At 36.0% G+C, this 25,047-nt stretch overlaps 1 protein-coding gene across 1 annotated transcript in view; it reads left to right on the top strand.

Moving 5' to 3' along the window:
- Positions 1-23,429, top strand: part of UBE2N (ubiquitin conjugating enzyme E2 N) — a 51,257-nt gene extending 27,828 nt beyond the window's left edge. The window contains exons 2-4 of the mRNA XM_007503212.2: positions 20,476-20,722; positions 20,906-21,046; positions 21,727-23,429. Of these exons, the coding sequence (XP_007503274.1) occupies positions 20,476-20,722; positions 20,906-21,046; positions 21,727-21,767 (429 nt within the window). The 3' untranslated portion in view covers positions 21,768-23,429. The remainder of the gene's footprint in view (positions 1-20,475; positions 20,723-20,905; positions 21,047-21,726) is intronic.
- The last annotated feature ends 1,618 nt before the right edge of the window (positions 23,430-25,047 follow it).

Raw genomic sequence — 25,047 nt, 5'->3', positions numbered from 1 at the left:
AATTAGTTAGCTGAATAAATTTAGCCAACTGTTTTGTTTTAATGTCTGAGTGGTTTTTTTTTCCTGCAAAGGCAACTTTATAGAAACTGAAAAGGTCATATAAGAATTTGTAAGGATGTCTTTGTGTTCTTGTCCTTAATTCTTTTGTTATGAATCTCTTTATCAAAACAATTTTATTTCATAATTTCCATAGATGGGGGGGGGGCATTTACTGCATTCATTCTGAATGAAAAGTAGGGAAATAAGAAAACAGAGAGTGCTTGTTTTTGTATGGTGAATACTGACATCTTAGGCACAGAAAGAACTGACAAGGGCTTCGACGTTTAAAAAACTGTAATTTTTTTTAAAAAGTGATATGTTTGGGTCCAGTTCCATTCTGAATTCACTTTTCCTGGTCTAGAGTTTTAACTGTTTTTTTTCCCCCCTATTTTACAGAAATTTTTTTATTTGAAAAATGTTATTTCATTAATTAATTTAGGGCATTTTCCCATGGTTATATGATTCATGTTCTTTCCCTTCCCTCCTCCTCCATGCCTCCCCATGGCCAATGCACAATTCCGCTGGGTTTTACATGTCATTGATCAAGACCTAGTTCCATATTATTAATATTTGCATTAGGGTGATCCACTTAGTCTACATCCCCAATCAACCCATATGATCAAACAGTTTTTTTCCTTCTGCGTTTCTACTTCCACTGTTCTTTAGATGTGAATAGTGTTCTTTTTTTATAAGTTCCTCAGAATTGTCCTGGGTTATTGCATTGCTGCTAGTAGAGAAGTCCCTTACATTCAATTTTGCCACAGTATATAAGGTTCTTCTCCTTTCATTCTGCATCAGTTCCTGGAGGTTGTTCCAGTTGATATGGAATTCCTCCAGTTCATTATTCCTTTTAGCACAATAGTATTCCATCACCAACATATACCACAGTTTGTTCAGCCATTCCCCAATCGAAGGATATCCCCTCCTTTTCCAGTTTTTTGCCACCACAAAGAGCGCAACTATGAATATTCTTGTACACATTTTTTTCCTTATGATCTCTTTGGGGTATAAACCCAGCAGTGGTTTGGCTGGATCAAAGGGCAGACAGTCTTTTAAAGCCCTTTGGTCATTTAGTCTTAAATTCATTTCAAGGTTTATCTTTCTGACATTTTACGTTAATCATTCCCAGAATTCTCTATGGTTTTAGAAATAAAAAGATCTCTTCTTGACCTGGATTAAACATCAAAAAGGGAGTGGTAGAATGAGTATTGGTAACTTTGAACCATAAAATCAGTCAACAAGCATTTATTAATATTAAGTGCTTACTATTTGCCAGTCACTGTTGAGTCTTTGTTTTGGAATTGACATGCTTTCATTACAACTAATTAGTTCAAATTTGACTTCAGAAACTTATAGCTGGTAAACCTGGGCAATTTATTTAATCCCAATTTAGTATCAATTCTTAAAAAAAGTGTGGGTATAAAAAATAAAATTTTAAAAATTAAACAAAAAACCCTGCACTCTAAAGTCAATATTCAATGTACCAGCTATGGAACATTCACTAATGTGGCTGTGAGAATTGACTTGTGATCTCCATAGTTTACCCATAAGTGATGGTGAGCCAGCATGGTTGGCAGTGAAAATAAGACACCCCACCCCCAACCAATCAAAACAAAACAGCATTCAGAGTTCTTTTCAGGTCACTTCTTGGTAATCAACTTTTGGGGGTTATACTAGGCTGGCTTTCTTATGTCCATTAGTGTGGAAATTAAGACTGTCTTTCTTACTTTTTACTTGGGGAAAATCTCATCAGTCTGCACTCTTTAAAAACTTCAAATTACAGTCTTCATGAGTTGTGACTAACTTTCTGAAGATAAATAGGTTTCTCTTAAACTGATAAGTAGACTGTAAACAGTTATATTGGTGTACATGTTACAATTGTGCTTGAAGTCATAAACATTAATGAAATTAATGAAAATGTAGAGAATCCTGATGGAAATACCCTTTCATAGTAATCTTTTTAGTGGGGTAATTTTGTTTTGAAAATTTTGAATATTTTTAGAAGGCTTTAACTCTGATTCTTTATCATGGCATGAAAGTGGCTTTGGATTCTTAAAGACTATGCTGGGGAAATGTGAGTGTGACTCTAATAACAAATGGAGTCTGTTTTCCAAAAACCATCCTAGCTAATCACAGAGACTGCGTATTGTCAGTAGTTTAACCACCTGTGATGAATCCTTTGTGTTTCAAGGAAGTTTATCCCCTCCCCCTCCTCAGGAGCTTTACCTGTCTATCAAACATTTCTGAAATAACACAGTTAAGCCAGTTTTGTGTCCCTCTACATACTGTGCATCATAAAGGTCAAGGTTTCAGGCTTCTGGGGGGGGAGAATCGAGGGAGAATCAGGGGAGAACTGAGAAGAGGACAGAGGAGGCAAGTGAGGGAAGGAATGAAGAAGAGACTGGCACCATGCAGTCAGGTTACTTAGGAACGTTTGTCTACCCTGCCAGTAAACTTTATAAAATATCTATCTGAGTAGAAATGTTATTTAATTCTTACATTTGGCAATGGCAACTCATGAAGTGTAGCAAAATTTAAAATTATCTTCAGTCCAGGCTGAGCTTCTTTCTCATTCTGCAGTGTTGGTGGCAAAGGAGACAGTTTCCGTCTTTTTGGATACTTTGTTAGCTTACATTTAGAAGTGGATGTGATATGAGAGAAATTGAATCAAATGTGTTCAACTTGCATGGCAGTGCTTTGAAGTATTTCCTAAAAGACCACCCTGAAAATAATTAGAGACCTGTGCACCAGCAGTGTTGGAGAGGATGAAGAGGTAGAGAAATATGGGAGACATCCTTTAAATTAAGTTAGCCTATATTTTAATACTAGGTAACTAACAAAAACGGGAAGAGATGAGAATGGCAAGTAATGCATTGGAAAATGTGAATCTGGGAATATTGAATGAGAGACCTAAGACTAATAGGCTTCCCAGAAGCCTCACACTTATATTGTGAATACTGTCTTTGAAAATAAGGTTGCTAGCTGCTGGACAGAGCACGAGCACTGAACTTCCTCTCCCCCCCCCCCCAATTGAATTTATTATATTTTAACAGGAAATAACTAATTATTGATGTGGGAGTCATTTATATATCAGTACATGTATATAGCTATTGTGTTTGAGCACAGATCAAAATTAGTACAAAGGGGGGCAGCTGGGTAGCTCAGTGGGTTGAGAGCCAGGCCTAGAGATGGAAGGTCTTAGGTTCAAATCTGGCCTCAGACACTTCCCAGTTGTGTGACCCTGGGCAAATCACGTAACCCACATTGCCTACCCATGCCATTCTTCTGCCTTGGAACCGTTTAATACACTGTATTGATTCCAAGACGGAAGGTAAGGGTTTAAAAAAAAAAATTAGTACAAAGCAAGAAGAATGAAAATGAGAGGTGTGTGTAAGATAGAGAATAAATATACTTGAAATATAATTTAATCCTCATTCTTTCAAGTAATTTATAAGTTTTGAAAATCAAGGAAGAAATAACAATAATTTTATGCACAATAACTAGCAAATAAATATTTGACTGAATTGCCACATGGAGAGATGTGTCAACCATGGACAGCACCAGCTTATAATAAAATTGTGAAATCTTATGTAGAAACATAATGAATGGTTCTGAACAATATTGTCCCATAAAACACAATGACCATTAAAAGTATTTTTTTCTAGGTTATACATGTATTACCATGCAAAACATTTCCAGATTATTCATTTTTTAAGTAAATAATCTTATGAAAACAAAACCCTAAAACATATACCCAAATAAACAAGTAATAAATCATATTCTTGTTACCCTGTATGTGGATAGCATTCTTTTTCATTAGTCCCTCAGAATTGTTCTGGATCATTGTATTTCTTATAGTAGCAAAGTATCCCGCTTGATCTTGATTCATAATGTTGCTGTTACTGTGTGCAGTGTTCTCCTGGTTTTACTTATTTCACTCTATCAGTTGATGCAAGTCTTTCCAGCTTTTTCTGAAATCGTCCTATTCGTTATTCTTTATAGCATAATAGTATTCTATTACAATCATATACCATAATTTGTTCAACTACAGAATGGCCATTTTAAAGACCTTACTGAGATCCAGTCAAAAATGATCTTGAGGAAACATAAAGACAAAAGACAAACAGAAGAATGGAAATGGTATACATTGATTTCTATAACAGTATTTTCACAGTCAAGTCTTGTTATGAAAACTTTTATTAACACATTATAGTCATTATTTGGGGAAAGGAAGGGCTTTAAGTAGTATTCTATAAAGAGTGATATATCACAAATGGATGGGATGGAGAGATGAGGAAAATAAAAAATACCACTATGCTTATTTGCTTCCAACACGGTGTCTCCCATTTATACATCAAAATTGTTTGAATCTTAGAAATCTATAGCAATAACTTTCTGGACATAAATACAATGGTGCCTTGATACATGCGTACCTTCAGTCACAAGCAATTTGAGATCAAGCAGTCATGATTGGGATTTTTTGCTTTCAGTCAGGAGCATATATTTAAATCACGAGCTTCTGCCACCCTCCACTGGATAACCTGTTGAACGTTCAGTTTCACAGGTTACATAAGGCTGTCTTGTTCAGTGTTTATCTGGCCATATTGAGCATCTGTATTGAATTGCTTTTTCTTCTTCATTTTTGTTTTTATTATCAGTTTTTTTGGGGGCAAATTTCTTAATTTTTAACCATGGGTCCTGACAATGGAAGGAGTTATAGCAGCAACAGCATGTAAATGTTTTGCAGGAAATTGGTGGGGAGGATCCTCAGGTGTATGAGGTAATCAGTACATGTAATATTAAGGAAATGGGTTTTTTTTTTTTAAGCCCATACCTTTTGTCTTAGAATCAATACTGTGTATTGATTCCAAGGCAGAAAAGTGGTAAGGGTAGGCAAGGGGGGCAAGTGACTTGCCCAAGGTCACTCAGCTAGGAAATGGCTGAGGCCAGATTTTAACCTAGGACCTCCTGTCTCTAGGACTGGCTCTCAATCCACTGAGCCACCCAACTGCCCCCGAGATTAAGGAAATGTTGAGGATTTAGGGAAAAATTAAACAATTTATTGAAAAGACACACCCAGAAAAAATGACTACAGGTCGTGTGTTGGAGCTGTAAAAGGGAGGAAGAAACAAACTTCCAATGGAAAGTTTTTTTTGAAATGGCCTCTAAGTGAAATCTAAAATAAAGGAAAGTGTGGCAAAACAGCTAAAATTTAATGAAGAAAATGATAATGAAGTAAAGTTAAAAAATAGTAATAAAGTTTAGCAATAAAGTTATATATCATAAGTAATGTGTAAGGTCAGTTTTGCATTTAAATATTACATGTGTAGAGAGTAAGTTATATTAAGCAATAGCACACAAAATGAAAACCTCTGCTAGCATCTTCACCTGATCTTCATTTCTTTACATTCTTTCTTATTATCTGCAAATATATTTACTTATTATTTATAAAGTACATTTTTGCATTTAAAAGCATACAAAGCAAAAAATTAGTGTTTTTTGTTTGTTTTTGCCAGAATGGATTATTTGCATTTCCGTTCATTTAAGTGGGGAAATTCGATTTAATACATGAGCAAATTGATTTATGAATTTGGACATGGAACGAATTAAATTCATGTGTCAGGGTACCACTGTATCAAGTAAGACGAGAAATGGGTTTTCACCACATACAGAGTACAAGTTGAAGAGATTTTGATTGCGTGGATCTTCCAGAATCTCATTTGTGAAAGACATTGATTGGCTAGTTGCCTTAAGCCCTAGAACATTACACGCTCTTCTGGAAGAGATCAATAACTTCTCAAGAATTTGGCAAAGCCATCTCTACAGGAAAAATCAAATAAATGATGAATATTTAGATTATGATATAATTAAATGGACAACAAATAGGACCCATGGTTAAACAGAAGGAAGATGGGCTGGATCCAGTCTTCTGTAATATTAAAAGCCCATGTTTTTAATGCCCAAATTCTTCAATTATTGGATGGCTATGATTTATAGAAGACTTCAGACTGCAAAAAATAAAAAATGTTAATACAAAGGAGAGCTGCATGGTGAGTGGGAACAGGTTGCAACTTAGGAAAAATGACAAAATTCTAAAGAAGGTGGTTTGTCAATGTAAGAGTGAAGTATAATTGGTGGACAGCAGTAGGTTCTTCACTGGCAACTTTGGAATGCCAATAGAGAGCAGAAATGTCTTAGCACATTGAGCATAAACTGGTGATCCTACTGGGAAGACCTGAACAAGAGTTGTGCAGGATGAGCAAGCACGAATGGATTAATTATCTATATTGTTGGAGGGAAATCCAAATGGCTGTTTATCATAGGTGTTGGCTGTTCAGTTGCTCCTGACTCTGTGACCCAGTTTGGGATTTTCTTGGCAAAGATACTGGAATAGTTTGTCATTTCCTTTTCCTGCTCATTTTGCAGTTGAGGAAACAAGATTTAAACAGGGTAAAGTGATTTGCCCAGAGTCACATAGATTGTAAGTGTTTGAGGTTGGATTTGAGCTCAAGCCTTCCTAAGTTTAGGCCCAAGCTATCCACTGTATTATCTAGCTGTTTCACCACTAATGTAGTTGAGTGTTTTTAGTATATTCCATAATACTTTTTTTTCATAGATTTCATTTTGGTAGTATAGACTATCTTAGAGGCAGCCAAATGATATCTCTACAATTTTCACTGAAAAACTGCATGTTATAGGGGAAGAGTACTCGACTGAGTAAAAACCTAAAATTTTTAGCTTTATTGCTGTTGAACTTTGGACACACTTAACTTTTCAATTTCCTTGTTTCCAAAATGAAATGGTTAGACCACATAATTTGTCCCTCCCAACTTCTAGTGTCCTGACCCACCATAGAGGAAATGATCTTTTTTTTTTAATAGTCATTACCTGTCTACAATTTAAAATATGACTTCTTCTTTGATGTTTATTCATAATATCTTTTTTTTTTTAACCCTTACCTTCCTTTTTGGAGTCAGTACTGTGTATTGGCTCCAAGTCAAAAGAGTGGTAAGGGCTAGGCAATGTGGGGGGGGTCAAGTGACTTGCCCAGGGTCACACAGCTGGGAAGTATCTGAGGCTTGATTTTAAATCTTAGGCTTGACTCTCAATCCACTGAGCTACCCAACTGCCCCCTATTCATAATATCTTGATCATTCCACTATTCTAAATTTTATAATTTTATGTTTTTTATGTTTGTAAAATGTCCACTAGGGGGTAGTGTGAAATTACTAAAGTGAAATAGATTTACTATTAAAAAAGCCTGGTTTGAATTCTGAATTGTGCTTTAACTTATATTTTAAGTTGACTTTTTTCAAATGGAATTCTTATGGCTTTAGTAGAGTTTCTGATGTATATATTTCTGTAAGGGCTTAATAATGTCAGAGAGCCCCACTCATTCATTTCCTAAAGTTCAGCTCTTATATTTTGTCCAATGCTGGCAAGTAGAATAGATTTGAAAAGATATCCTGGGTCTAAGTTCCAAAATCAGAGTCTTTGCAATTTCTAGAATTGTTGGATTCCTTTCCTCTTGTATAGTACTCCTTGATGCCCTTCTTACTCCTCCAGGTTTGCTTCTCCCCTGTTATTCTCACCCTTAAATATCTGCTTGGTCTAGATGCTCTGGATCATTTGACCAACTATATAACATGATCTAGAACCTTATTCCTTTATATCATTTGGTATAGTGTAGAGATGGTATAAAATGAGTCATTTTGGACCCTAAGGCAGTTTTATAGTTAAACCCAAATGAGAAAAACACATTTAATAGCTGCCAAGTACCATTGGTACAGTGGGGATGATAGGCTTAAAGTAGAATGTATGCTAAATGTAATTTAGGTTTCCTTTGACAACCGAGTCTTTATGAGTGAGCAATTGTATTAGGTTACATAATATAGCAGGCTCCAAAGGCTCACAAGATATATACATGACTGTACATACTAACCTCATACTGTGCTTTTTTTGTTTGCTTTTTAACAGATTTCTGTTAACTTATCTCCTTATTGTCACTTTATATTGCTGGGTTCTAGATCTCCTTTCTTCCCTCCCTTTCTGCATTTCAGCTAACCCAACCTTTGTGTCCTTCCTATATGCTATTTTGTGTCATGATACTTTTGCAAGGCAGAGTCCCATGTGCTCTGGCCCTACCGTTGCTTCTTAAAAAGTCTTAGCTTTCTTCCAATTTTTGTGCCAACTCCTATATGAGGCCTTTTCTGATATTTCCTTAGTTGCTAGTACTGACCACCTATACCATTCCCCCCCCCACACACACACATATTCACTTTGCATCATTTTGTTGTATGTATACATGTTGTTTCCCCCATGTAATATAAGCTGCTTCCTGGCAAGTAGAAAATCACTTTTTGTTTTCCAGTAAGCAGTATTTGGTAAGAGTAGGTACTTAATGATTTTTGATTGCCTGTGCTTAACTAAAGGGTGTTATAATGAAGGATTTAGAATAGTGAGCATAGAATGCAGACATTTTTCTCAAGGAGTAAAAACCAAAGGGGGAAAATGGCCATAATATCTATGGGATGGCAGGTTGAAGATTTTTTTAAGGAGAGGGAAGATATGAACATGTTTGTAGGCAGCAGGAAAGGAGCTAATAGGAATAGGAAGGGAGTAAGTAATACATGCTTACTATGCTCCAGACACTGTGCTAACTGCTTTACAAATATTATGTCATTTGATCTTCATAAGAGCCCTAAGAAGTACTTACTTTTCTATGTTTTATAGATGAGTCAGACTGAGGTTGTGACTTGTCTAGGATCACACAGATAGTGAGAAGCTAGAGAGAAATTGAAGATTTGAAGATGGGAGTGGGAACATTTTTCAGGAGAGGTCAAGAGGGAATGGGTTAAAGAGTGCATGGGAAAGGGGCAGATGGGTAACTTTTTGGATACAGAGCCAGGCCTGGAAACAGAAGACCTTGGCTTTAAATCTGACTCATACTGCCTGTGTGACCCTGGGTAAATCACTTAACCCAGTTGCCTAGCCCTTGCTGCTCTTCTGCCTTCAACGGATACTTAGTATTGATTCTAAAACAGAAGGTAAGGGTTATTTTAAAAAAGGAAAGGGGGGGAGGGGTATATGAAAAATTGGCCCACCCAAGGAAAAGGGAACAAAACTTCCTCACTTCCTCTTCATCCAGAACTAGACTGAATTTGGAGATTATAAGTGAATATGTTTGAACTCTTAGTGAATGGTTGTGATGGGGGGGGGGGAGCTAAATATGGAGGAAGTACTGTGGAAGTTTTGAGGAGAGCTGAGAATGTTTGGAAGTGTTGCTGTGGATAATTGAATAGCAAAACAGGGAAGAATAGAATCTTTGTCATGATTCAGTGAGGGGCCCATTTGAGGTGGTAGTTCTTCCCCACCCTTCCATTCATTTTTTGTCATCATTTAAACCTAATAGAATCATACCCAAATCTTCTGTAATTAGTCTCTGAGACCCCTGTTGATAAAATTTTGAGTTGGTTACATGTATTAACTCTATATAAAAATGTAAAACATTTTAATGTAAATAAATGTAAATAAAACAATGTTTTTACACAATGTAAAAACAGTTTAAATATTGTGTTACTTGGAGTTGATTATTCTTGGTTGTAATCCTAGGTCTTTTGCTTTCTGGAAAACCATATTCCAAGCTCTTAATGATAGCTCAGCTCTGAAATCTTGTTGAGACTCAGTAGTACTTGAATTCTTTGTTTCTGGTTGCTTCCAGTACCTAAAAGTTCTGGATTCGGATTATAATATTCCTGGAAGTTTTTATTTTGGAATTTCAGGAAGTAATTGGTGAATTCTTTCAGTTACTATTTTACCATTTGTCTCTATAATACCCCGACAGTTTTCTTTCATAATTTCTTGAAATAAGATGTATTTAATTTCTGACTTTCAGATGATCCATTAATTAAATTATTTCCCTCTTTTTTTTTTTAGGTTAACTGTCATGAGGTTTCGCATTCTGTTTTTTTCTTCAGCCTTTTTTAAAAACTATTTCTTGATTTTTAATGGAGTTATTAATTTTCATTTGGCCAATTCTAATTTTCCTTAGTAAGATTTTGTCTGTTTTACTAAGCTGTTAATCTTTTTTAAAAATATTTTTTATTCCCCTTCTACCACTCTCACTTGGCTTTTAAAATATAAATTTTTGCTTTTTAACTCTTCTACAAATTCTTACTGGACTTACTTCCAATCTGCATCTTTTCTTTTGAGATTTTTGTTCATTGATAATTTCAAGACATTGTCACCTTATGTTTTTATGTCTTAAATTTCCTTATTACTATGGATGAGTTCTTTTCTTTTTTGTTTGTTCATTCTTCCAGCTTTCTTAACTTTGATATTTCTATACTTCCTAGGGAGTGGGAAGGTTATAAGGTGGTATCTAGCCTAAGCTTTTGTCCTTTTATTTTCTTTTGCTTTCACAGCTCAATTTGAAGATCTGCAGGTTTTCAGTGCTCCCGAAGTGTGGTACAGGGAGAGTTCTCTGCTGAGTTCTTTCTGTCAGTTCCTAACTTAGATTTAGATCTTTTGGTTTATGTATGTTTGAGTTTCATTAGGCTTTTACTGCTGGATGCAGTTGCTGTTAACCTGCTGGGACTCTCTGCAGGTTCATTGACTGAAATGCTGCTTTCCTTTGGTTTGGGATGCCTGTCCTCCTTATTCTACTATAGGCTTATATGATGAATCAAAGCTAGAACTGAGTTGCTGCCTTGCTTCAGGACTCACAGCTACTTAATTCACTCACTCTTGATTACACTATCTTTCCCACTTTGAATCTAGGGCCTACATTTGTGACTTGGGCTACAGGGCTTCCGGTCACATGTTCCTGCAACCAGTAATAGTTCAGAGACCCCTTCGAATATTTTTTTATGTTTAGGTGCTTCCTGTTCTTGTGCTTTCCTTTCCATTCCAGGGTGCTGGAGTACTACTCCTTTGGTGCTGTCACCCTGCCTTTCATCCTGACTATTGCCTCTGTCTATTGTCCATTCAGATTTCTGTCCTTAAGCTATCCTGGGTTGGAAGAATGATTCACTGTGCCTTTTTTTTTTTAACTTTCCCTCCCTATTAAAATTTCTAGGTCATTATAAGTTTGTGATTTCCTTTAGCTTCATTCAGCAGTACGTGAATCAGTAGCAAAGGAACTTGGCTGTAGAAGTAATCCAAGATTGGGGTAAAGCAAGGCTTGAGCAAGATAGCAAGGGCTTCCAGGGTAGAGGATAGTGAATGGAAAGTTGAGTATTCACCAATAGGTCAGGACTGACCAAAGTAGGAAAATGTAGCCACTTTGGGATGATAGAGAAAAAACTGCTGGGTAGAAGAAATGAAGATAATAGTGAAGACGAAGAACAAAGTTAAGGTTTTGTAAGGAATAGTAAAAGAAAATGATACTTCAATTGCTCAGTTTTTCTCTCTGGTTTAAATATCAAGACCGTATTTGTATCCATACAAAGAATTTGGTAGGATCCTCTCTCTCTCCAAACAGCTTATCAGTTTATATAGTGCTGGAATTGTTCTTTGAATGTTTGAGAGGACTCATTTTGTTCTTTTGTTTTTTCCCTTGGGTTTATGGCCTGTTTCTTTTTCTGAGACTGGTTAGTTAAATTCTCTATTTCTTGTCCTGTTAATCTGTGTGTTTATATTTCTCTCTTCCATTTAAGTTATCTGATTTTGGGGGCATGTAATTAGGTAAAATAGTTTCTCAGAATTTACTTTTTTCCCTTTCTTTTAAATCCTATTTTTAATACTTACATTCTTCTCCCCCCCCACCCCCCCAATTTTCTTAATCCTGTTAACTATGGTTTGCTTTATTAGGTTTTTTTTTTCCCCCCTTCCAAAGGCAGCTACTAGTTTTACTTCATTTCGGGAGGGGAGTATTTTACATTCAGGTTTTTTTTTTATTGCTTTAATTTTCATAATTTCTTTTTTGTGTTTTTAGTTTGTGACTTTTACTTGCAAAACTAATTTATTTCTATGGTTTATTCTTTGATACACTAATTCTTTGGGGCTAAATTACTTAGTATACAGTTAAGTTTTAATTTTGAGTTGTGATTAGTAAAGGATGTGTTTAATATTCTGTTTTTGTTTTAGCACTTGGTTAATGTTATAGTTTTGTTCTTTATGATTCCCAATTAATAATCACCAGAGATTCATCATATTGTTTTCTTTTAACCCTTACTTTTTGTCTTAGTAGTAACTTTAAGAAAGAAGGGCAAGGGCAGAACAAGCAGAGATGAGTGACTTGTCCAGAGTTACACAGCTAGGAAGTATTCTAGGCCAAATCTGAACCCTTTTTCTCCTGACTCCAGCCTTGGCACACTATCCACTTAGTCCTCTAGTTGCCACCTCAGCATATTAAATATTGATATTTCATTGCCTGTGGTGGCATTAAGTGTAGTTTTCCAATTATCTTTTAAAATCTTGTCTTGTTTTTACTCTATCCTTGCTATTATGAGTTCTCTTCAAACCTGGTAGATATTATTTCAGTTATGTTTCTTATAAACACATTGGTCTTTTTTTCTAATGCTGTCCTTTTTTATTCTGTGAGAGAATTCATCTTTTTCATTCTCTTGGCAATGTTTGTATTTACTGGTTCATTACTTCCTGGTAGGCCTCCTCTGCTCATCTTTTCCTGTTTCCTTCCTGTATATATCATGTGCTTGCTCTGGTTAAGAGAATTTCTGCCATTATAGTGTGAGGGTAGGGATTGCTTTTTTACTTTCTTTGAAGCCCCAGAGCAGTGATGGCAAAACTTTTAGAATTTTTAGGGACTCTGTTCCATGTCCTCCCTACCCCTGCATTTGGGGTAGGACTAGGATGCGGGCTGGGCAAGTGGAGAAGGCTCCAATGCCACATTGCAGGGGGGAGAGGGGGGCAGGCTACCAGCCCTGGGCTTGCTGTGCTCTACCAGCAGGATAGTGCAGTCCCACATCTAGCCTCCCTCCCCATCTACTCCACCTTTCTACTTTCAGAGGCAGGGCCAGGTTTCCAATTGGCCAAGACAGGGCTGAAGTCTACCTGGAGAGAAGCTCTAGTGTCCCACCCCCTGAGTTGGGGATGGGGCCAGGGGCCTGTGCATGCCCACAGAAAGATCTCTGTGTGCCATCTTTGGCACATGTGCCCTAGGTTCGCCATCATGGCCCCAGAGTGTAACACATAGTACCACAGTGGTTATTGACTGATCACTCACTCTCTCCTTTTTTTGTTCCTCTTTTTGCTTCTCCCATTTCTCAAAAGAGGAAGACTAGAATAAAAGTGGGAATGTGGTTTTGGCTAAATTGGAGCAATATTCTTCATTTTCACTGGCCTGCACCCTTCCTCCCTTTTCCTCTTGCTCAAATTCTATTTACTAGTTCTTTGCCTTTCTTTTTTTAATATATACTTTGAAGTTGAAAATTTGTCTTGTTTGAATCTACTTCCCCTTCCAATGTCTTTGTCTTTGTCTCTACCTATTTTCTTGTTGCCTTTAATAAATTTCTTCACCAAATCAGTCAGCAAATACTTTTTTTTTCTTTTTATTTCCATTTGAATTAATTTATTTAGTCAATTTAGAACATTATTCCTTGGCTACAGTAATCACATTGTTTCCCTCCCTCCCCCCACCTACCCGTCCCACAGGCAACTTGTAATTTCATTGGGTATTACTTGTGTCCTTGATCAGAACCTATTTCCATGTTGTTGTTTGCACTAGGATGTTCATTTAGAGTCTACATCCTCAACCACATCCCTTCGACCCATGTATTCAAGCAGTTTTTCTTCAGGTGTTTTTACTCCCACAGTATTTCCTCTGGGTGTGGATAGTGGTTTTTCTTGTAGATTCCTCCAGGTTGTTCGGGGTCATTGCATTGCCACTAATGGAGAAGTCCATTACATTCCATTGTACCACAGTGTGTCAGTCTCTGTGTACAATGTTTTCCTGGTTCTGCTCCTCTCGCTCTGCATCACTTCCTGGAGGTTGTTCCAGTCTCCATGGAATTCCTCCACTTTATTATTCCTTTGAGCACAATAGTATTCCATCACCAACATATACCACAAATTGTTCAGCCATTCCCCAATTGAAGGGCATCCACTTATTTTCCAATTTTTGGCCACCACAAAGAGCGCAGCTATAAATATTTTCGTACATGTCTTTTTCCTTATGATCTCTTTGGGGTACAAACCCAGCAGTGCTATGGCTGGATCAAAGGGCAGACAGTCTTTTAGCACCCTTTGGGCATAGTTCCAAATTGTCCTCCAGAATGGTTGGATCAATTCACAACTCCACAAGCAATGCATTAATGTCCCAACTTTGCCACATCCCCTCTAGCATTCATTACTTTCCTTTGCTGTCATGTTAACCAATCTGCTAGGTGTGAGGTGATACCTCAGAGTTGTTTTGATTTGCATCTCTGATCATAAGAGATTTAGAACACTTTTTCATGTGCTTATTAATAGTTTTGATTTCTTTAACTGAAAATTGCCTATTCATGTCCCTTGCCCATTTATCAATTGGAGAATGGCTTGATTTTTTGTATAATTGGTTTAGCTCTTTATTAATTTGAGTAATTAGACCTTTTTATGAGCTTTTTGTTATGAAGATTGTTTCCCAATTTTTTACTTCCCTTCTAATTTTGGATGCATTAGTTTTGTTTGTACAAAAACTTTAATTTGATATAATCAAAATTATTGATTTTACATTTTGTGATTTTTTTTTTCTAGCTCTTGCTTGGTTTTAAAGTCTTTCCTTTCCCAAAGATCTGACAAGTATACTATTCTATATTCACCTAATTTGCTTATAGTTTCCTTTTTTATATTCAAGTCATTCATCCATTCTGAGTTTATCTTGGTGTAGGGTGTGAGATGTTGATCTAAACCTAATCTCTCCCATACTGTCTTCCAACTTTTCCAGAAGTTTTTATCAAAAAGTGGGTTTTAGTCCCCAAAACTGGGAACATTGGGCTTACCATAAATTGTCTTGCTGAGGTCATTTACCCCAAGTCTATTCCACTGATCCTCCTTTCTGTCTCTTAGCTAGTACCAAATTGTTTTGATGACCACTGCTTTATAGTATACTTTGAGATCTGGGACTGCAAGGCCTCCTTCCTTTGCATTTTTTTTTCATGATTTCCCCGGATATCCATGATCTTTTGTTCTTCCAAATGAACTTTGTTATGGTTTTTTCTAATTCGGTAAAAAAAAAGTTTTCTGGTAGTTCAATGAGTTTGGCACTAAATAAGTAAATTAATTTGGGTACGATTGTCATTTTTATTATGTTAGCTCGTCCCACCCATGAGCAATCAATGTTTTTCCAATTGTTTAGATCTAGTTTTAATTGTGTGGAGAGTGTTTTGTAGTTGTGTTCATATAGTCCCTGTGTTTGTCTCGGCAGATAGATTCCTAAGTATTTTTTATGGTCTAGGGTGATTTTCAGTGGAATTTCTCTTTCTAGTTCTTGCTGCTGAAATGGGTTGGAGATATATAGAAATGCTGCTGACTTAAGCGGGTTTATTTGGTATCCTGCAACTCTGCTAAAATTGTTGATTAAGTAAACCATCATATATCATCTGCAAAGAGAGATAACTTAGTCTCCTCATTGCCAATTTTAATACGTTCAATTTCTTTTTCTTCTCTAATTGCTACAGCTACTGTTTCTAGTACAATGTTAAATAATAGAGGTGATAATGGGCATCCTTGTTTCACTAGTTTATCCCCATTGCAGATGATGTTTGCTGATGGTTTTAGATATATACTGTCTATTATTTGTAGGAAAGGCCCTTCTATTCCTATGCTTTCTAGTGTTATCAGTAGGAATGGGTGTTGTATTTTATCAAAGGCTTTTTCTGCATCTATTGAGATAATCATATGATTTTTGTCGGTTGCTTATTAATATGGTCAGCAAATACTTTCCATGTAATTGATCCCTATGCTAAGCACTGGAGTTAAAAGTACAAAGGCTGAAATGATCCCTTCACAGGAAATGGGTGACTGTTTTTAATTCCCCTTGCCTTATACAGATAATAGCGAGGGCCATTCATTGGCCTTCTACTTGCCCACTTCCATGTTTATGGTGTGTATTTTTGTACATCCATTTATAAGAAATAGTAAAGTCATGCTCCCCCTCGCTTTTCTTTCCTCTCCTTCCTCATAGCTTTCAAAACAATAGTTCCAAGCCAGCATCCTTTTGCTTTATCTTGTTTACAGTAAGATTCTGCATAAAGGCCACTCTCTCCTGATCCCCCCACAAACATATCCAATTCTAGTTCTCAGTGATTAAGATGTTCTGTGGGTATCTGGCAAAGAAAACAAATATTGGTGAATACTGAGCCTTGAGATGGATATGACTAGTCATTGTGACCCATTGTTCACCAGTATCCTTCCTTTTTTTAATTTTCTATGTTGTTTAATCTCACTGGTTTCCTAGTTAAGTGATTCCTGCCCCCAAAAGATATTGAATTAAGAAAGCTTTGCGTTTAATTATCTAAATTGATGGCAGAAAAAATTAGGTTCACATTAATATTTCACTCTATACCAAAATAAGTTCAAAATGGGTATATGACCTAAACATAGAGTGATATTATAAGCAAATTAGGGAAACATGGAATAGTCTACCTGTCAGATCTATGGAGACAGGAAAAATTTAAAAAGAGTTTTTGTGCAACCAAAATTAGAAGGGAAGCAACAAATTGGGAAAATTTTTTAATAACATTTCTCTGACAAAGTCTAATCCTCAAATACACAAAGAACTAACTAAGTCAAATTGATAAGAAATCAAATACTCCCCAATTGACAAATGGTCAAGGAATATGAATAAGCAGTTTTCAGATGAAGAAATCAAAACTATCAATAGTCGTGAAAAAATATTCTAAATCCCTCCTGATTAAAGAAATGCTGAGGTATCAGATTGGCCAATATGACAGTAAAGGAAAATAATGTTGGAGGGTGTGTGGCAAAGTTGGGATACTAATGCATTGTTGGTGGAGTTGTGAATTGTTCTAACCATTCTGGAGGGCAATTTGGAATCCTGCCCAAAGGGCTTTTAAAGAATGCCTACCCTTTGACCCAATAATACCACTACTGGGTTTATATCCCAAATAGGGAAAAAATATCTGAGCAGGGATCTGTTTGTTCAAAAATATTGATACCTACACTTTTTGTGGTAGCAAAACATTGGAAAATGTCTGAACAAATTGTGGTATATGGTAGTGATGGATTACTATTGTGCTATAAGGAATGATGAATTGATGGATTTCTATAAGAACTGGAAAGACTTCCATGAACTAATGTGGAGTGAAATAAGCAGAACCAGGAGATACACAGAAACTAACATTGTAGGCCAATTAAAGATAATTGACTTTGTTAGAAAAAGCACACTTCTGAGGGATTTATGAAAAAGAATGCTAACTACATCTAGAGAAAGAACTGTGGGAGTAGAAATCCAGAAGAAAACACATGATTTATCACATGTTTATATGGGCATATGTGATTTGGAGTCTTGGTTTTAAAGGATTACTCTTTTACAAAAAATGAATAATGTTTAAGTGGGTTTGAGTGATTTTTTAAATTTACCCCTGTGGAGTTGCTTGTCAACTCCTGGATGGGGGAGTAAACATAAATTGTGCAATAATGGGGGAAAATTAAAAATGACAAATTTAATGAAAAATGATGGCAGAAAGAAAAAGAAACTTGTAAACTTGATGTCTTTTTAAGGGTGAAATAGTTGACTAGTACGGAAAGGAAGGATTCTCTTATTCACTTTATATATACTGTCTTCAGTCCCCTTCCCCTTTTACTATGGGAATTTTCTGGGAAGTAGTAGTAGTAGTAACCATTTACCCTGTATATGCATTATTATGTTTGGATGCTGAGTATGTCAGCAGTGGTTATCCCAGGTGATTCCTCAGCAAATATTAGTCTGTCTATTAAGTATCTCTCTGAGCACAGCACTGTGCAAATGGAAAGGCAATTCATTAAACGTTTACTATGGACTGACCTGGACGGTTGGGGGAGAAAAAGAATAAAATTTAGATCTTACCCTTGCCCTCTACTAGCCCAATCTGGTGGATATTATTGCACATACACAAGATAAAGATGTAGAAGAGAGGATAGGAAACAGTTATGTAAGAGGCCTCATTTGAATGAGACTTTAGAAACTTGAGTGGCATTGCCACAGAATGGTCTATGGTAGGGAAGAAGATTCTGAAGTCAAAAAGAGCAATTTGAACAGAAGGCACAAAGACAAGAATTGAGGGTAAGGCAAGTCTAGTTTGCAAGTATGTTGGAGGAGAAAAGGATTAAAAGAATTCATTAAGATTGTCGGGAACAATTGAAGAGTTTTGAGTAGATCAGTGATAGGAACTGATCTTTGCATAAAGAAGGCTTAATTTGGTCACTTTGTAAAGGGTCGATTGCAGCAAAGTAAGTGAGAAGAGTTCTGAAGTAGAGCTTGAGGCATCCTTTGACACTCAGCTGTGCCATTAACTATGACTGTGGGCAAGTCACTTCTTGGCCACAGTTTTCCTAATCTATAAATTGGGGAAGTTGGTATCTATTAGGGAATTGTTTAACTAATTGTAATATAGGAATGTAATGGGTTATTGTACTTTAAGATGAGAAATATAAGCAGATGGGAATACTTGCCTACATTGATGAAGAACTAGCAGAACAAAAAATCATAGTCTCAGAGAGCAGATAAAAACTGGATAAATTTCCCTAGCTAGAGAGATGAACAACTATAGGTATATAGAACGTGAGATTTACCATGTCACTGTGTCCCTTAGGGGTTTATTTTATTATAAAAGGGAGCATTGCTAGTGGTGAGATATACTGGGCATGACTGACTTAAAAATTCTTCATAGAGTTCCAAATTCTTTCCTTCTCTCTAGCCCCTCCTCCCCCCCAAGCAATATGATACCTATTATAGATATGAAATCATTCAAAATATTTCCATGTTAGCCATGTCATGAAGAGAAGAAAAATAAAGCAATAAAATTATTCTTCAGTTTGTACTCACAATTCTTTATCTGGAAGTGTATAGTATTTTTCATTGAGAGTCCTTTGGAATTGTTTTGAAATGTTGTCTTGATCTGAGTAGCCAAGCTTTTCCCAGTTTATTATCATTACAGTTTTGGTTTTACTATGTATTGATTCTGCTCACCTCACTTTTCATCCATCCATAAAAGTCTTCCCAGGCTTTTCTGACACTGTCTCCCATATCATTTCTTTTAACACAATAGTATTCCATCACTATCATGTACCACAACTTGTTTGTTTTTATTATTTCTCAATTATATGTAAACAAAAATTTATTTTTAAAACATTTCTGAGTTCCTAATTCCCTCCATTTCTCTCCCTTCCCTCCTCCTTGAGAAGGCAAACAGTTTAATATTGACCATACATGTAGGGTCATGCAGAACATTTCCATGTTAGTCAAATTGCAAAAAAGTTAAAAAATAACAACAACAACAACAACAAAACTTCAATCTGCATTCAGATTCCATCAGTTATTTGGGGTTAGACAGCAATTTTCATCTTCCTAGTCCTTCTTCAGAATTGTCTTGGATCTTTGTATTGCTGTTACAATGTTCTCCTTGATTTCCATTTGTATGCCACCACAAAAAGTATTTTCATATATATAGGTTCTTTTCCTTTTTTAAAAGCATTTCTTTTGGAGTACAGACTTAGTAGTCTATATAAATCTAGTATAATTGGATCACAGGATATGCACAATTTTGTAGCCCTTTTGGCATAGTTCCAAATTGCTCTCCAGAATGTTGGGAGCAATTCAAAACTCCACCAACAGTGCATTAGTGTCTCATTTTTCCCTCCTACCCTCCAACATTTATCATTTTCCTTTTCTCATCTTAGTCAATCTGATAGGTGTGAGGTTGCATCTCTGACTTGTTTTCATTTGCATTTCTCTAATCAGAAGTGATTCAGAGCATTTTTTCATGTGACTAGATAACTTTGATTTCTTCATTAGCATTGTGTTTAAGAAGGGAATCTCTGAATAGCCTTAAAAAAACTACTTGCTTCTACTGTGTCAATGTATTGGTATTTGTGTAGAGCTCTTATCCTTTGGTTCTTTAGACATTAAAAAAAGTATTCATATAGAGTGATTTTGTGCCTTTTCACCTTTTTGATTGTAAGCTATTTGTGATCAGTTTGTTAATTTTACATACATGTGTATGGAGCTGGGATAAATTTTTCAAACATGTTAGATGTCTCTGTGGTCCCATCCAGACTCTCATACATTTTAGTTAATTGTGCTGTTACATTCCAATATTAGAAAAGCTTTATGTTTAAGGAATACAACTAATGAATTTTATAGTTTGTACCTAAATAATAGCAATTCTCCTGAATTGCTTTCACATAATATTCTGTAGAAAGGATTTGATTTTTTTTTTTGTGTGCCCAATGAAATTACATTTATTAAACATTTTTTGTGTGTTTTTTCTTTCTTAGGAAACCCAGCGTTTGCTGGCAGAACCAGTTCCTGGGATAAAAGCAGAACCAGATGAAAGCAACGCACGTTATTTTCATGTGGTCATTGCAGGCCCACAGGATTCCCCCTTTGAGGGAGGGACTTTTAAACTTGAACTATTTCTTCCAGAAGAATATCCAATGGCAGCTCCTAAAGTACGTTTCATGACCAAAATTTATCACCCTAATGTAGACAAGTTGGGAAGAATATGTTTAGATATTTTGAAAGGTAAGTGGCATTCTTATCTAGTATTAACATTTCTTCTTTTCTCTTAAGTGTGGCATATGTATCTTTTCTTTAACAATCTTAACTTGATTTGGTTTATGTCTAGATCTGAGGGAGGAAAGTGCATGAATATTGCTAGGCTACTCTTTATGTTTTTATAATCCATTCGAACCAATGTCTCCTTAGATAAATGGTCTCCAGCATTGCAGATCCGTACAGTGCTGCTTTCAATCCAAGCTTTGTTAAGTGCTCCCAATCCAGACGATCCATTAGCAAATGATGTAGCCGAGCAGTGGAAGACCAATGAAGCCCAAGCCATAGAAACAGGTAATGGCCATATGAAATTGTATTGAGTCACACATTCTGGACTTTACGTTAGCATGGATCACGTCTTGTCACACCAAAACAGACCATCAAACAACCTTCTGAGCATATTTGGTGGCCTACTTATACGTGCACATTTGATGCAACAACATCCTAATACAACCAAGTGTTTACTTAAAACTTATTTTCAGGGGAGCTGGGTAGCTCAGTGGATTGAGTCAGACCTAGAGACAGGAAGTCCTCAGTTCAAATCTGGCCTTAGACACTTCCCAGCTGTGTGACCCTGGGCAAGTCACTTGACCCCCATTGCGTAGCCCTTACCACTCTTCTGCCTTGGAACCAATACAGAGTATTGATTTCAAGACGGAAGGTAAGAATTTTAATTACAAAAAAAGAACAACTTATTTTCAAGTGCATTTGGCCTCTAAATTGGGTGTCTTTCCACAAGTATTTGAGTGCTAACCATTTGGGTCGTGTTATAAATGTTTCAGAGTGTTCTGTATCCAAAACCCTGTTCAGTTTATAGAAAGTACTCATCTACTTATGAAATACAATTTATGTTTAAATGTGAATTTCAGATTTTCAACTTCGACTAAAGTACTTCTCCTATTTAAAGTTGTTTGATGGAAAATAGTATATCGAACTAAGTAATCTATGATTGCGTGTTTGTTTTTTCTTTACAGCCAGAGCATGGACTAGGCTATATGCCATGAATAATATTTAAATTCAATCTCAACATCAAGTGTGCATCACTTCTCCTGTTCTGCCAAGACCTCTTCCTTTTTTGTTTGCATTTAATGGACACAGTCTTAGAAACATTACAGAATAAAAACCCAGACCATCTTCAGTCCTTTGGTGATTAAATGCACATTAGCAAATCTATGTCTTGTCCTGATTCACTGTTGTAACGCATGAGCAGAGGCTAGAAGTATCATCTGGATTGTTGTGAATTGTTTAAAAGCAGTAGCAGCCCAGCTCTGCTTTTATTCATTTCTCCCATCATGGTTTAAGTATAAGCACTGTGAATGAAAGTAGTTGTCGGTTAGCTGCAGGGGTGTGTCTTTTTTCCTTCCAATTTTGTGGGCTCCTTTTCCCTTTTTATGGTGATGCTAATTGCGTTGGTTAAAGCAGCTAACCAGTTGTACTTTAGAATATGCCCTCTAGCCAAGTCTAACTCCTTAGACGCTGTAGATGGACAAGCTTGGTTGTTTGAACAAAAATGGGAACATTAAACATCACAGCCCTCACTAATATCGTGATTCTGCTGTCAAGTGTAGAAACTTCCCTTCAAGAAAAGCTTGTGACCATTTTGTATGGCTTGTCTGGAAACTTCTGTAAATCTTATGTTTTAGTAAAATATTTTTTGTTATTCGACTTTGCCTTTGTACAGTTTATTTTGCTGTGTTTATTTCATTTCCCTGATGTGACAATCGCATTTGAAGATTAAAGCTAGTCTAGAACGTTTTATGTTTGGGTCTTTACCATCTGACATTAAGTAGTTAGTAAGACATGGACTTTGCCAATTTCTTTTCATTGATGCAGATAAGTGATAAAATGCTGCTAAATGAGTCCTCATAAGTTGACCCTGAGAATAAAGAAATATCTTCAGTGACTGACAAGTTAATTAAAATAAGCTTAAAGAGTAAAGAATTATCACTATCTGGTCAGTTATATGACGATTGGTATCTAGAACCTAGAATGTTAAAAAATTACCATCCAGGGAAAGACTGATCGCAAGCAGCAGTTGTGATTGGCACATGTGTAACTTTTGTGCCACATCATGCTTGGCATTGATATTGACATTATTTTCTTTATTCCCAGTTTGTCTGAATTTAATACACAATCTTTTATATTTTATAGGACAACAATGATAGATTTGCTAATTATTCGATATCTGCTAAGCCATTTATTACAATCTTTATCTACAAACCAGATGAACAAAATGTTGGCCAGCTAAATTGACTATTATAAAGGTTTCTTCATTTGAAAGCCCTGTTTTTAGCAAAATATAATCAGTCTTTAGAGTTCTTGCATAATCATTTCCTGGTGGTCCCTCTAGGTATTTCATAAAGGAGCCCTTTTTTTCCTTCTTTATTTTGATTTCCCATGATTTTTTTTTCAGTTGTCCTATCCTTTTCTCTGCATATTTGATTTATTTTTATTTTTAAGCCAATCATATGGCCAGTCAGTCTGAGTTATGTTCATGTTAATTTGCAGGTGGAACCTTTGTCTCTTGCAGTTCAAGGTGATGGTTATGTAGCCCATCTGAATTTTCCCCCACTCTTATCTCGTATCATCTGGAGTTTCTTCAGAATGTGGTGTATTTTATTGTGCTCCTATGTAAGATGAAGAATTATCTATTAAAATTACATTTTCAACATACAAATGCTTTTGATGACTGGTAACTGGTAAACCTCAAAATGCCTTGCATGCTAACATATGTTGAAATTTAATCCATAATTAGTTTCTGTAAACCCTTCTATCAACTAACATTTACATATGTGATGGATGACAACCTAGGAAAACCTATTCCTCTTGGAAAACTGATAATTTTCCAAGAGAAACAGATATGTACCAAACATGCATCATGAAAGGTAAACATATGACTTTCAGATGAGTCTCTATATAATCAGATAGCTTTAAGACCTATCTTAAAAGGAATTTTCACCTTTGCAGTGCCGGAAATGATCAAATAAAAATAAGTCAAATCTCAGCCCAACAAGCTCAGTGAAGCATTTTTTTCCATTATTCTTAGAATGCCGTTTTCTATGTTAACTGGGAATGAAACAGAAGCTTCTGTTTATTCCCCCTAAGGAGCTACAGTTTGATCCTTTATACTCCATGTATACTCCATTATTATTTGAACTAGCTCTGGAAGAATCTAATGGGTAAGCTCAGTTTTAGGATAAGGAAAATCTTTTTATAGCGTACCATGGGGTTCATACCTGGGAAGTTTGTAGTCTTCTTTTGGCAAGGACATGGCATATAAACCTTTCTTCTTTGTGCTAATCTTTGGCCGGGTCATTCAGCACTACCGAGGACTCAAACTTGAGTTTATTCTGAATATTAGTTTGACTAGATACAAGTTCAAACCAGAATATTCAAAATAAATGGCATATTAAATTGGGTCAATTATTTATGTCACAAAAATTGGTTGCATGCTTTTAATTGTTTTAGATGGAGGGGAAAAGAAATCTGCTATTTTGCTATTTATATTTGACTTCCACTTCTCAATTAGTTTTTAGTTTCAGGAGAAACAAAACCTTTGTGAAAAAGAAGCCTCAAGTGGAAACCAAGTGTACCTCACTTGGAACCCAATTTACCCAAATTCAAGTCCCATCTCTTCCATTTAGTTTGTGTCACAACTTATCTCAGCCTTGCTTCCTCATGCATAAAAGAGGATGAGACTTTGAGGTCAAGAACACATGTTCAGGAACAATGAGAAAATTGTAGCCTCTCAGTCCTTTAGGCAGCTCTGGCTGTAAATTATAGAAACCAATCTACATAAGAAATATTCTAACAGTTTTACCAAGTTCTTTTGAAACAGTTCCTGGAATTTCCTTTGGAATTTTACATAATCTTTTATCAGTAGTTCACAGTTGTTACTCAGTTAACTTATGTAGGGCCATGTCAATAGTGGGTTGTTATTAACTGCCTCACAAACGTTAAGTTGAAAATTTGCTGTCAGTGTTGCCTCTTTTTACTGTAAATTTGAAACAGACCCAATGGCTTCAAGGCTGGTACAGTTGCATTTCTCAAGCTGAACTACTTTTCTAGCAAGCAGGTTGTGTGGAATCATTGCTGACATGAATTTTAGCTTTTTCCTCTCTTGATGTCTTTAATACATAGATGGTTCTTATTTACATATGCGACTGGTTGACATTTTTTTAAGGGTGGATATGGGCACTTTGTGGCTCAGGTTATGTACATGATGGTGATTAAGGGATCCCATTTCAGTTGACAGAAGAACATAGCCAGTCATTTCTTGGATTCATTACTTCTCT

The sequence above is a fragment of the Monodelphis domestica genome, chromosome 5 (genome assembly GCF_027887165.1).
Source record: "Monodelphis domestica isolate mMonDom1 chromosome 5, mMonDom1.pri, whole genome shotgun sequence".
NCBI classification, from domain to species: domain Eukaryota; kingdom Metazoa; phylum Chordata; class Mammalia; order Didelphimorphia; family Didelphidae; genus Monodelphis; species Monodelphis domestica.
The sequence above is the reverse complement of the archived record's forward strand: the minus strand, read 5'-3'. Positions and strand labels throughout refer to the sequence as shown.